Raw genomic sequence first — 13,575 nt, 5'->3', positions numbered from 1 at the left:
ATGTCAAAAACTTTCCTTAGACCAAAGCTGTCTTCTGCAAAGGTAAAACTATAAAATAATAATTACCCCAAACCCATTAGATTTTTTGAGTATGTTCTTAATGGCTTATCACTGTTATTAAAATGATAATTCCCAGTATCTGTAATGTAAAAAAAAAAATCTTGTTATAAGTTGTGAAACAGCTGTACGCTAAAAGCACAACCTTAATTTTGACAAAGCTTTGCAATCGCAGTCACACAGAAAAGGCTATACACTGTTGAACAAAACACATGAGTTACAGTTGGTGTTTTAGTTTAAAATAGCACTTGATCCGTCTCTGCTAGAGTTGAAATGAATCATGATTGCAAAGGGGTCATGTTGGAAGAAGTAACCACAGATGCTAAACCCATGCTATTCAGTCAACATTGACTCCTAGTGATCCTATAGAGAATAATAGAACTGCTCTTCAGGGTTTCTGAGACAGAATCTTAATGTAGGCAAGCTGCCTCATCTTATTCCTTAGTGCAATTCAAACTGTCCACCTTGTGGTAAACCGCCTAATGCTTAGTCCACTACACCACCAGGGCTCCATAACCACAGACTCTTGTCTCTTAGAAATTTTGTGGCTCTGTCAGGGTCGGTGTGATGGGAGGGCATCAGGCAATGTACTCATGCAAAGTAGCTGTTTCCCTAGAGATGGTTCTAATTTTCTCTGGTACTAGGTAAATTAATGTTTGCTGTTTTAGTAAATAAGATTCCATGTATATGTTGATATGGAATAAAGCTTTAAAGTATATCAGTAATAGGAAGATTGTTATTATAGCAAAGTGTTTTCATAAACCCTTAAAAATCGATGAAATGTACCAAAATTTTACTATCATTGACAATAGAAATGAACTGGTAACTATGAATTAAAATTATTTTTCATGATATTCTTTTCTTATAATGTTCCTAACTCATCCTCAAGAGAATGTGTGACTTTGTATTCATAAAGTAAGTATAATCTCCAAATTGCCTTCCCTAACTCTACTTTCAGCTCTAACGTCTGATTCTTTATTTCTCCAAAAATGAGCATTATGCTAGTCGTGTATGGTTCACAACTAATAAATGGCTAAGTATTCTGGAAGGATAATCTTAACTTAGTTCCTTTTACTTAGTCAGACTGGAAATTCTAAAAGCCAGAAAAGCTAGACTCAATTTTTATAGATTTGTACTGTTGGAGTTTTTAAAAAACACATGTTAAAATTTCGATGATATGATTGTTGTTGTTGAGTGCCGTTGAGTCGGTTCCAACTCCTAGCGACCTTGTACAGATAGGGTTTCCAAGGTGCTATGGAGTCCTGGTGTGGTGCTGTGGATTAATGTGCTGCACTGCAAAGTCGGTTTGAACTACAAAGTCAGTGGTTGAAGCTCACCAGCTGCTCCTTGGAAACTCTATACAGGGTCGCTATGGGTTGCAATATACCTTGACAGCACTTAACAACGATTGATGAGTTTGAACTGCTGACCTTGCAGTTTGCACTGACCTTGCGGTCCACTGCTTTATTCCACAGTGCCACACCAGGACTCTAATAATACATATAGTTGTTAAATACCGAAGAGTCAGTTCCGACTCAGAGTGATCCTGCACAGGGTTTCTGAGGCTGCAAATCTTTATGGGAGCAGAAAGCCTCATCTTTCTCCCGTGGAACAGCTGGTAGTTTTGAATTGCCGACCTTGAGGTTAGCAGCCCGATTTGTAACCAGTACGCTAACAGAGCCATTCTTAATTTAAGGGATATTTGTGAGATTTTTTGTTTTTTATTTTAAGTGTTACAAGCATGAATATTTTGTTTATCAAGTTGAGTTATAAGGGGAATGTTGATAGATGGAGAAAATGTGATGGTATTTACATGGCTTTTTGTTTTCCAGGTAGCAGACTGGGTAGACCCATCATTTGATGATTTTTCAGAGGATACAGACATCTCTACTATTACTGCCTCATCCTTAGGTGTGAATAACTCAAGCTATAGAAGAAAATATGTGCCTTCTACAATAGAAAATAGCAGATTTGCAGCTAGAAAAAGAGGAAAGCTGTCGTCCTTAGAACAGATTTGTGGCATAGAAAATTCAAAAGACTATCTTCCTGAAAATGAACCATGGGTGGATAAATATAAGCCAGAAACTCAGGTACTAAATAGTATGCAAACATGTTTATATAACTTAATTTCTGGGTTGATCAGGGTGGGTGGGAAGGGGAAGGATACATATTTTTAGATTATTACTCATAAAAATCTTCATTCTAAATAAATTAGAATAAAGCAATAATTTCTAGAATTTTTACATGTTCTAAGGCTGAGATTTTCTCGACATTTATTCTGACGTTGTACTATTTGTTATTTTTTCATTATGTTTAATTTAATCCCAACCGAGATTTCATCTGTTTATTTATATTTGCTAGATGCAATGTTCTTCATACTTCTCTTCTAAAATGTATTTCTGGCATTTGAGAAATTTTTATATAAATTGCAAACTTGCCCAATGTTATCATGTGTTGGTATCAGATTAAGGAATAGAATTTTCTTATGCTAATATAAGAGTATAAGGAGCTCTGGTAAGTGTAGTGGTTATGAATCGGGCTGCGAACCTTAAAGTCAGCAGTTCGAAACTACCAGCTGTTCCGCGGGAGAAAGATGAGGCTTTCTGCTCCCATAAAGATTTACAGCCTTGGAAACTCTGTACAGGGTCGCTATGAGTCGGAACCGACTCCACGGCACATAACAGCAACAACAACAACAACAATATAAGAGTATGATAAAAAGGACCTTTCAGAAGTAGAATATGTTACATTATTTGTGTGCTCCTCCTCTCCCCCATGAAAAATAATGATTTAGATTAATATGTGCTAAACCAAAACTAAACTCCGTGCCATCAAATCGGTTCTGACTCATAGTGACCCTAAAGGACAGAGGAGAACTACTCTTTAGAGTTTATGAGACTATAAATCTTTACAGAAGCAGACAGCCTAGAATACACAAAAAATCTTTGAATTAAATGTTTTGTCTTTAAACTTGAAATTTCTTTTTTAGCATGAACTTGCTGTGCATAAAAAGAAAATTGAAGAAGTTGAAACCTGGTTGAAAGCTCAAGTATTAGAAAGGCAACCAAAACAGGTAATTAAATAAGAAATGTGTTTAAAAGTAACGTCATATACTTGTCTGAAACTTTCAGGCTGACTGTTTAAATAAGTCCTGATTGCCTCCAATAGGAAGCTTCCTGACCTTACCGCTTCCAGCCTCATTTAGAGACTCAGACTTCTAGTTTTCGCCTTTATTTCTTCCTTTTCCCCTCTTAGCTCCTGCCATCCACACGATGCATAGTAAATTAGTTACAGTGCTAATTTATTACATCAGATTATTTTCCGCAGAAGCAAGCAGGCAAATTACATACTAGTTTTTAACTAAAGATAGCCTAAAATAGCCGTCATTCACTTTAGGCAGATGGTTTTTGTTTCATGGTTTTGGTTTCATTTCCTAATTCCACAGTTTTGATCTCCCCTTAAGATATAATATTCCTTGCTTTGATTCACTCTTTTTTTTTTTTTTTAATGTTTTATTGTGAATTATATGATAGCTTATATGGGAAAACATTAGCTTTATATTCATCCTGTTGTATATTGTTTCAATGCCATGGTTACAATCCCTTCCATGCATCATCAGCCAACCATAGAGTATACCCTACAAGCCTGCCCCTTGTGGTCAGCACAGACTCACTCACTCTTTTTTAACTTTTTGTTTTGAAACGTCAAACAAATAGGGAGATATGCCAAGAAATAGCAGTAATTACTAATGAGTTACAGTGATAAGTCTTGTGGACCATTCATTTATTGTACAAATAAAATTGGCGGAACTAATGTGTTTTTCTCTTTTTTAAAGAAATACAGAATAATAAGTGAATACTCATCATTTCCTCCTCTAAATATTTTAAGAAAATTAGAGAGGATGATCCAGGACAGGGTAACATTTCGTTCTATTACATTTGACATTACCATGAGCAGAAGCCAACTCAGCAGCCACAGTAGACATGATATTTCAGTCTCATTTTCAGATATTTCAATATGCCTTTTTTTTCCCCCACTTACGGTAGTATGTAATACAGAGGCTCCACAGGAAGCCTCCTTCACTGGGTACTTTATAGCCCCATTTTAGGTATTGCAATCAGTTGCTGAAAGTGAAGAGGACTTAAAACATTTACTGATAAAGATCAAAGAGCACAACCTTTGATATGGATTACATCTCAATGTCAAGAAAACAAAAATCCTCACCACTGGACCTATAAATGGAGAAAGATTGAAGTTGTCAAGGACTTCATTCTTCTTGGATCAACTATCAACACTCACGGAAGCAGCAGTCAAGAGATCAGACGACGTATTGCACAGGAACTTTTAAAAATGTTGAAGAGCAGAGATGTCAGCTTGAGGACTAAGGTGCGCCTGACCCAAGCCATGGTTTTTTCAATAACCTCATATGGATGCGAAAGCTGGACAGTGAATAAGGAAGATCGTAGAAGAATTTATGCCTTTGAATTATGGTGTTGGATTGAGGAAAGACTCATTAACAATCTGTGTTATGCAGATGATACAACCGTGATTGCTGGAAACAAAGAGAACTTATAATATTTAATGATGAATATCAGAGATGACAGTTTTCGGTTTGCATTACACCTCAAGTTAAAGAAAATAAAAACTCAAAATTGGATCAGTAAGTAACATCATGATAAACAGAGGAAAGGTTTAAATTGTCAAAAACTTCATTTTGCTTGGATCCACAATTGACACTTATGGTAGTAGCAGTCAGTAAATCAAGCGACATATTGCATTAGGCAAGTCTACTACAAAAAACCTCTTGTAAAGTGTTAAAAAGCAAAAATGTCTGCAGTTTGAGAACTAAGGTGATCATGACCTAAGACTTATTTCAGTTGCTTCATATGCATGTAAAACCATAAAAAAAGCAATGCATTTGAATTATGATTTTTTAGAAGAATTTTCAAAGTACCAGAAGAATGCACAAATTTATCTTGGAAGATGTACAAGAATGTTCCTTAAAAGCAAGGATGGTGAGACTATCTCTTGTTCTTTGGGTGTATTGTCAGAAGTGATCGGTCCCTGGAGATGGACATCATGCTTGCTAAAGTGTAGGGTCAGTGAAAAAGAGAAAAGACCCTCAACAAGATGAATTGGCACAGTGTTAGCAAAGATGGGTCCAAACATAACAATTGTGAGGATGGCAAAGGACTGGGTAATGTTTCATTGTATTGTGTATACAGTTGCTATGAGTTGGAACTGACTTGACAGCACCTAACGTCAACATATTCCTTATTTTATAAAAGTTTCAATGATATCAGTAATTATCAGACCTTCTGTACTCTCTTTACCCCAGATAGCAAAAACACATACGAACTCGATTAGATAAAAGAAGTACGTGGCTGCAAGTACTCGGGCTTCCTCTTTCTGGTAACTGATCTGTTGAGCATTTCATAAAATACTGTGAGGCAGAAGCAGTTGCAGCACCTACAACAACCAAAGAAAACACAAAATGCTAGCATGGTTTACTTTTCTGCTTCTGTAAGAGTATTACCAAGTTACGTTGACTTTAAGTGGAGGGAGAAATTTCATTGATAGCTTTTTCAGTGGAAAGAATTAAAATGTAGGTTCTTTTGCTTGTTTGTACTTGTGTATATTCATAAATATACACATATGTTGGCATGTACAATTGTGCTCTATCTCGTACCTTCTTTATTCCACAAAGGGTTAAATGTACCTTACAAAATGCATGTAGTAGTTATTTTAGAATCGGGAAACCCCCAGAGCATGTTAGAGAAGGGTAGGAAAAATACAGTAATAGAGTAAAGCATAGAAATTTTGGTATTGTGCATGCTGGGAAATCTTGTACAAGTTTAAAGGAGGCGGTCAAACTTTAAATTCTCAACTTTCTAGTGGTGGCTAAAAGGAAATGGTTAAGTTTCATATTTCATGGAGTTTATAAAAATAAAAATATAATAGAAGCACAACAATTCCAAAAGCTTGAGAGAAATTTCACTATTGGTAGCGTAATGGTTTCGAATCGGGCTGTGAACCTCAAGGTCAGCAGTCCGAAACTACTAGCTGTTCCGCGGGAGAAAGATGAGGGTTTCTGCTCCTGTAAAGATTTACAGCCTCGGAAACCCTGTACAGGGTCGTGATGAGTTGGAACTGACTCCATGGCACATAACCACCACCACCACTAAAATGGAGTCCTGATGTGGTGCTGTGGGATAGAGCACTGGACCACAAGGTTACTGGTTCAAACTCACCAGCCACTCTTTGGAAACCCTATACAGGGTTGCTATGAGTCACAACCGATTAAATGGCACTTAACAACAACCACTAAAATAGTGAATGGTGTTCTTAATATCCGTTGGAGTATCCTACACAGATAATGTTTTCTTTACCCAGCCTTTGATAAATGTTGTGTGGCACTGTGTTTGACACAAGTACATGAAGTCTCTCTTGCAAGTATAAAGTGCAGGTAGACTGTATCAACTCGCCAGCCTTAAGACATAGATCCACTTAGCCTCGAGGTGTTTAGGCAGCAGAGGACCTCCATACCAGTCATCATTGGCCAGGAGCAGCATATTGCCAAACAAATAGGACTTTCTGTATGTGTCCTGATTTGGAAAAGTTTAGGAAGCACAGGGGCTTCAGAAAGTTTGGGAAATTTCCATTATCATTTAATTCCATTTTTCCATGAATTTTTTTTTTTTTTTTACATAAAGAGTATTTATTAATTAGAATGTGTATACTATATATATACAAGGGGGTTTTGAAACCCGCTTGTATATAAGGGAGTTTGAAGAAGTTCATGGAAAAATTCCGTTATCTTTTAATTGAATTTTTCTATGATGGTTTTTTTTTTTTTAAATGTTTTATTGTGAATTATGTGATAGTTTACATGGGAGAACATTAGTTTTACATTCATCCTATCGAATGTCGTTTCATTGCCATGGTTACAATCCCCTCCATTCATCATCAACCAACCAAAGGGTATAACTGTGCAAGCCTGCCCCTCAGTCGTCAGCACATAGCTCCTCTCCCTCTCTGGGTCTAGAGTCCACAGCCGCTCCATCTCTCATCGTCTCTGCCTCCATCTCTGGTGTCACTGTTTCTCTGGGTCAGGTCCTGCACGCCGCTCTTCTCCCTTGATGTCCCAGGGACCTCTGCTCCTAGACTGCAAAGTCAGTCACTCCCCTCCTTTTGCTACAAAAGGTCTACCTTTACATTTCCAACCCTACCCTCACAGTCAGTCCTGATAACAATTATTCACTATTGTACCACAGAGACCTATCCATATCTCCTTTCATCAGCCACACCCAGACAGATTGGTTACTACTCAGTGGAGAATCTACCTTTCTCTGTGCCCTCTGGATCTAGGCTCCCTCTTGAAAGCTTGTAATCCAGTCACTTCTTGCCTTTGTAGCTGCCGCCACCCCACCCCCACCCCCATTTTGGGTAACCAATGTCTGAGTTGCCCATCCCTGTCTACCCTGTGTAGTGAGGAGGTGGGAATCATCCTCGCTGTAAGGATTTGTTCCCTCTTTTGAGCTACTACATCCATAGGTGTAGGTCAAGTTCGTCAAATTGTACCAGATTACCCTTTTTTCCTCTTCTTTCTTCTTCTAGTTGAGTTCTGTTCATCCAGCCATTAAAGCCATGTCAAGTGGGCATTATCTGTAAGTGTGGGTGTTCTTATGCATATGCCCTCTCTTCTTATCAGCTGAATGCTTCACTCTTCACTCTAGTACTCTGTGGCTGTGTCACTGACTGTGGGCCCATGAGTCCCCAAGTCTTGCCATACTGCTGGCCAACCAGGTCTCCACCCGGGTTCACAGGAGTCTATTGAACATTGTAGGGGTTAGCTCACAGCTTCATTGCTGTTTTTCCCTCACTTCCCCTTGTCATTGACCCATGTGGTCACCAATCCAAGCTCATGTCTGCTTGTGTATTCCCACTGAGTCTTAGTTTTGGCAGGGGCTTGGCACTGAGGGGACCCAACCGCTTGCCTTGATGTCTCCTGGGCAAGCAACTTGTTTGTTCTTGTAGTAATCTGTCGGACTGCTGTTATTGTTTTGTATTTTTCCTGTCAGTCTTTCTTTCTAGAAGTATCTTCTGTTCGTCTAGCTGCTCTAGACTGGTCTGCTTGTCCTTTCAAGTGGGAGTTTCCCACCTCAGAAGATGCTGGATGAGGTTCAGGATTTCACCTATGGTCTTATGTAATGCAAAAGCTCTGCAGGAAGCCTCCTACACAGGGCATGTTGTATCCGCATTTTGGTATTCCATTCAGTTATAGGCAGAAGCCCTACTTACAGGCTTTCTATGGTGGTATTTCTGGCCATTCCTTTCTCTCCCCCTCTAGTGTCTATTTTATAATGGTATGCCAAGGAAACCAAGATTCAAAAGACATGCAAACATCTTAACATTATTTCCGCCCTTTTCCTCATTCCAACCATGTCTCTATCCCTGTATCCCAGAGCCCTTTTGTTCCAAGTCGTGCATACATCATTATTTACCTCTGTCCCAGTAAGCCCATGCAAACCTAATTGTTTTCCCATCAGCCTTGTTCTTCCATTCCCCTCCCCCTTCTTGCGTTTTGCTCCTCTCTCCAGCACCCAAACTATCCTGTGTTTATTCCCTACCCTGTGCTCCACCTTTCCCTCCCTCCCCTGACTGCACCCCCACTTTAGTATTGGTGTTTTTAGTCTTTTATAATAGTTGTCCTATGCAGTATTTCTCCTTTTGTGACTGACTGATTTCACTCAACATAATGTCCTCATTGTTCATCCATGCTATGTGGTAGCTTGCAGCTTGCTTGTTGTTCTTCAAGGGAGCATAATTATTCCATTGTGGATATGTATCAGTTTGTTTATCCATTCTTCAGTTGATGGGTACTTAGGTTGTCTCCATCTTTTTGCTGTTGTAAATAGCTGTGAACATTGGTGTGCATATATCAACTCATGTTATGGCTCGTATTTCTTGTGGTAAATACCAAGTAGAGGGATTGCTGGATTGTAAGGTATTTCTATTTCCAAGCTTCTGATGAAGTGCTATATTGTTTTCCAGAGACGTTGAAACATTTTGCAATCTCACCAGCAATGCAGGAGCACCCCAGTCTCTCCACATCCTTGCCAGCATTTATTGTTCTCTACTTTTTTGATTTTTGCTGTTATTGCTGGTGTGAGATATCTCATTGTTGTTTTGACTGACTCGGCGGCAGTTAACAACAACAACAATTAGTGATCATGAGCATTTCTTCATATGTTTGTTGGCTCCCCAGATCTCTTCCTTGGTGAAGTGTCTGTTCATGTCCTGTGCCCATATTTCAATTGGATTATTTGTCTTTTTCTTGTAGAGGTGTTGTAGTTTCCTATTTATTTTAGAAACGAGTCCCTTGTCTGATGTGTCGTTGCAAAAGATTATTTCCCATTCTGTGGGTTCCCTTTTTACTCTTTTGGCGAAGTCTTTTGATGCACATAAATTTAAAATTTTTGGTATGCCCCAATCATCTATTTTGTCTACTTTTGTTTGTGTAATTTTCAAAATGTTTGGCAGCCTGTGTATTCCCTGAATTAGAGCCCTCATATTTGTCTCTGTTTTTTCATTGATGGCCTTCATAATTCTGGGACTCACATTTAGGTCTTTAATCCATTCTGAGTTGGTTTTTGTATAAGGTGTGAGGTAAAGATCTTGTTTCAGTGTTTTGTATATTGCTTTCTAGTTCTGCCAGCATCACCTGTTGAGGAGACTATCACCTCCTCAGGTGATATATGTATGATTTTGTCGAAAATCAGTTGGCTGTATATGGATGGGTTAATTTCTGGGTTCTCAATTCTGTTCCGTTGATCTATGTATCTTTCGTTGTACCAAACTGTTTTGACCACTGTAGCTGTGTAATTAATTTTGAAGTTGGGGAGTGAGAGGTTTCCAACCTTATTCATCTTCTTAAGCAGTGCTTTGCTTATCCTGGGTCTCTTTCCTTTCCATACTAAGTTTGTAATTATTTTTCCATCTCTTTTGAAGAATGTCATTGGAATCTGGATTGGGATTGCATTATATGTGTAAATTGCTTTGGGCATTATTGACATTTTCATAATGTTAAGTCTTCTATCCAGGAGCATGGTACATTCTTCCATTTTTGTAGGTCTCTTTTCGTTTCTTGTGGTAGTATTTTATAGTTTTCTATGTATAGGTCCTTTGTTTCTCTGGTTACGTTTATTCCCAGATATTTCATCCTTTGGATAGCCACTGTAACCATGGGAGTTATTGCTTTCCTAATGCCCTTTTCAGCACTGTCATTGTTGGTATAGAGGAATCCAACTGATTTTTGTATGTTGATCTTGGATCCTCCCACTTTGTTGAATCTTCCAATGAGGTCTAGTAGCTTTTTTACTGAGTCTTGGGGGTTTTCTATGTATAGGATCATATCGTCTACAAACAGAGTTTTACTTCCTCTTTGCCAATTTGGATGTCTCACTAATTTGGTCTTCCATTGCTTGATATCTACTCTTTTGGCCTTTCAATGTATTATCAGTTTTTGAGATCTTAGTATTAATCTTCTGGATTTCTGTTGGCAGGTTTTAATATTTTAAAATTTACATTTATTTTGTCTGTTTGCTCTTAAAATGTTTTTCTAAATTCTTCTGTAATTTTTATTGTGTTCTCCTTACTTTCCTCCTCTCGATTAGTCCTTTGAAGGTCCGTAAATACCATTCTTTTGAATTCTTTTTCAGTTAGTTCCATTAGCTTTTCTTTCTCAGAAACGTTTTCTGTCTTGGCATCTTGGTCATTTGTTTGAGTCATTCTTTCTTCTTTCTTCATGTGAGCTAAAATTGTCTGTTTTCTCTGGGGTATTGTGGGATTGTTGTATTTGTGTTTAATTGAGCATTGCATATTGGTGTATTCTTATGCTCTCACCAACTGTCTCCTGTGGATGTAGTTAGAGAATGGAAATGTCTACACTATTCTCATTCGCCATTTGTGCATCTCCATTTAGGATGGGTTTGGCTGGTGTTGGCTGCTGTCTATCATTGATCAGCTGGTACTGCCTCTTGCCCAGTTGGTGGAGCTGGAGAGGCTTATGGCTGGACTGTATGGACATAAATACTGTCTCCTATTGGATGGAAATCAGAAAATCCCTTCCCACCCCACAAAAACAAAAGAATAAACCAACAAGGAAAGAGAAAATAATAGGGAAAAAGAAATAAAAATGAGAAGCAACCAGAAAAAAAGAATGTAGTAAATATAAAGACAAATACAGGACAGGGAAATGGAGCTATAGAAGAGAAAAATAAGTGAGGGTAAATAAAAGGAAAAATTAAAACAACAACAACAACCCCAGAAAAACCAGGGAAAGCAAAGATAAGAGAGTACAAAATAGTAAAAAGACCAGAAGAGGGGAAATGAGAAACAGATGAAGAAAAAACAACAGCAGAAATGGTGGCTGTAGTGGCTGTGTGCCGTGGAATCGGTTCTGACTCATAGTAACCCTGTACAGGGTTTCCGAAAGGGAATGGATAGAGAAGAAGGAGGAGAAAAAATAAAAATCAATGAAACAAAAAAAGGAAAAACCCAAACCCCAAAACACAATGTATCTGTTGCAACTGGAGATGAGAAAACTCTATGGGGCATAGTAAACCAAGGAGCCTTACATGGTGGATGTGGGAGGTTATGTAACAGATGAATTCTTGGTCCTAGATGGATTTTCTGTCAGTCTAGATGTTATCAGGGCACTCAGTCTGGTATTTTGTCGAGGCTCTTGATGGACCTGACTTCATTGTTTGAAAGTGGAGATTACTCACACAGACTAGTTTACACTAGTTAGTAAAGGTAAACAAATGGGCAAAGATTATAGCCCACCATTGGATAGAGGAAATGTTTCCCATGTATTTTATTTGGCTTTTTTATCACATCAAATATAAGGAAAACTTACTGGGATTCACAGAAAGTATCTCTGTACTCTTTGGTAAGTGTTTTAATATATATATATATTGTAAAATATTTTTTGTTAATGTTCAAAATATTAGTATCAAGATATACACCAATTCACGAGTTTCTACATGTGACATTGGTTACATTCTTAGTTTTACAACAAATCGTCTTTTACTGAGTTGTTTCTTACTTATTAACTTAAACTCACTGTCCTTTAAAGTTCTTATCTAGTTTTTCCAGTTGCTTTTTAAAATCCTGGTGTGGCACTGTATTAATATATTATTTCTTGAAGAATCTGATATCCAGTTTGAGGTCGTCTCATAAGAATATTATATTCATAATTTTTTAAGATAGATTTTCCTGTGTGAGATCTATATTAAAGTTGTGTTTAGAATGAAAATTCAAAAATACTATTTTACCATCCCAGTGATTAGATTTTAATTGTTTATATTTGGTTTTAGGGTGGATCTATTTTATTAATAACAGGTCCTCCTGGATGTGGAAAGACAGCAACTTTAAAAATATTATCAAAGGAGCATGGTATTCAAGTACAAGAGTGGATTAATCCAGTCTTACCAGATTTCCGAAAAGATGATTTCAAGGAGCTATTGAATCCTGGTAAGGTTTGCTGTTGAGAGGAGTTGTGATAATGGGGAAAGCCTGTGTGCATCATGAAGTTATTAAATGAACTACCCATCTGTGTACCCAGATTACTAGGATCCTATTAGGTATATATTTGATTGAGAGGAAGGTATAGAATGTCATTCTTATTCTAGGAAGGGAGTCTTGGTGAAATGCTGTAGGATAAGCACTGGACTACTAACCCAAGGTCAGCGGTTCAAACCCACCAGCCACTCTTTGGAAACGCTAGACAGCATCACTATAAATTGGAACCCATTTGAGGACAGTTAGCAGCATACTAGAAAGAAGAGGAGTCCTGCTGTATGATAAGCAGTAGACTGATAACTGCATGGTCTGTAGCTTGAAACAGTTGCTCCTTGGAAACGATTATACAGGGTCTGTTTGAGTCAGAACCAATTTAAGAACAACAACAATAATATACTGTAAAGAAGACTACATTTAGAATTTGGAAGTAGGGCCTTTTGACCAGGGCTTCTTATCAATGCATTCTGGCTCAACCCCCTGCTGAGAATTTGCCCTTCCACCCGATTTTAATAAGAATCCCCAGGTGACGGATAGATCTAACATTCATCAGGGGATCTTGTTAAAATGTATATTCTGTTTTCTCTTTATCTGTGGTAGAACTTCTCATCAGGGGATCAAACTGGAATGAACCAGTTCCAAGTCCTGGCTGTGACAAACATTCAAAAGTAATAGTGCTTATTAAAAATTTTATTGCTTTACAGCTTTATGTGCATGCTTATATATACCAAAGCCATTGTTTTTTTAAACTTTGGTGGTGGTTTGTATAACAGTCTCCTAGGCCGCTTTGAAGTGAATGGGGTTCTGTAGAAGTGCAACTGTATTCCTCAGAGTCCTTTCTCTAGGCTCTTTTTTTTTTTTTTTAAATGTATTATTGTGAATTATATGAAAATTTCCATGGGAGAACATTAGTTTTACATTCATTCTATCATATAT

At 37.8% G+C, this 13,575-nt stretch overlaps 1 protein-coding gene across 1 annotated transcript in view; it reads left to right on the top strand.

Moving 5' to 3' along the window:
• The window catches only part of RAD17 (RAD17 homolog (S. pombe)), a 53,399-nt gene continuing 39,824 nt past the window's right edge, over positions 1-13,575 (top strand). The window contains exons 1-4 of the mRNA XM_006870992.1: positions 1-42; positions 1,890-2,147; positions 3,047-3,130; positions 12,438-12,594. Coding sequence (XP_006871054.1) covers positions 1-42; positions 1,890-2,147; positions 3,047-3,130; positions 12,438-12,594 — 541 coding nt within the window. The remainder of the gene's footprint in view (positions 43-1,889; positions 2,148-3,046; positions 3,131-12,437; positions 12,595-13,575) is intronic.

The sequence above is a fragment of the Chrysochloris asiatica genome, unplaced genomic scaffold, assembly GCF_000296735.1.
Source record: "Chrysochloris asiatica unplaced genomic scaffold, ChrAsi1.0 scaffold00157, whole genome shotgun sequence".
In the NCBI taxonomy this organism is placed as follows: Eukaryota; Metazoa; Chordata; class Mammalia; order Afrosoricida; family Chrysochloridae; genus Chrysochloris; species Chrysochloris asiatica.
The sequence above is the reverse complement of the archived record's forward strand: the minus strand, read 5'-3'. Positions and strand labels throughout refer to the sequence as shown.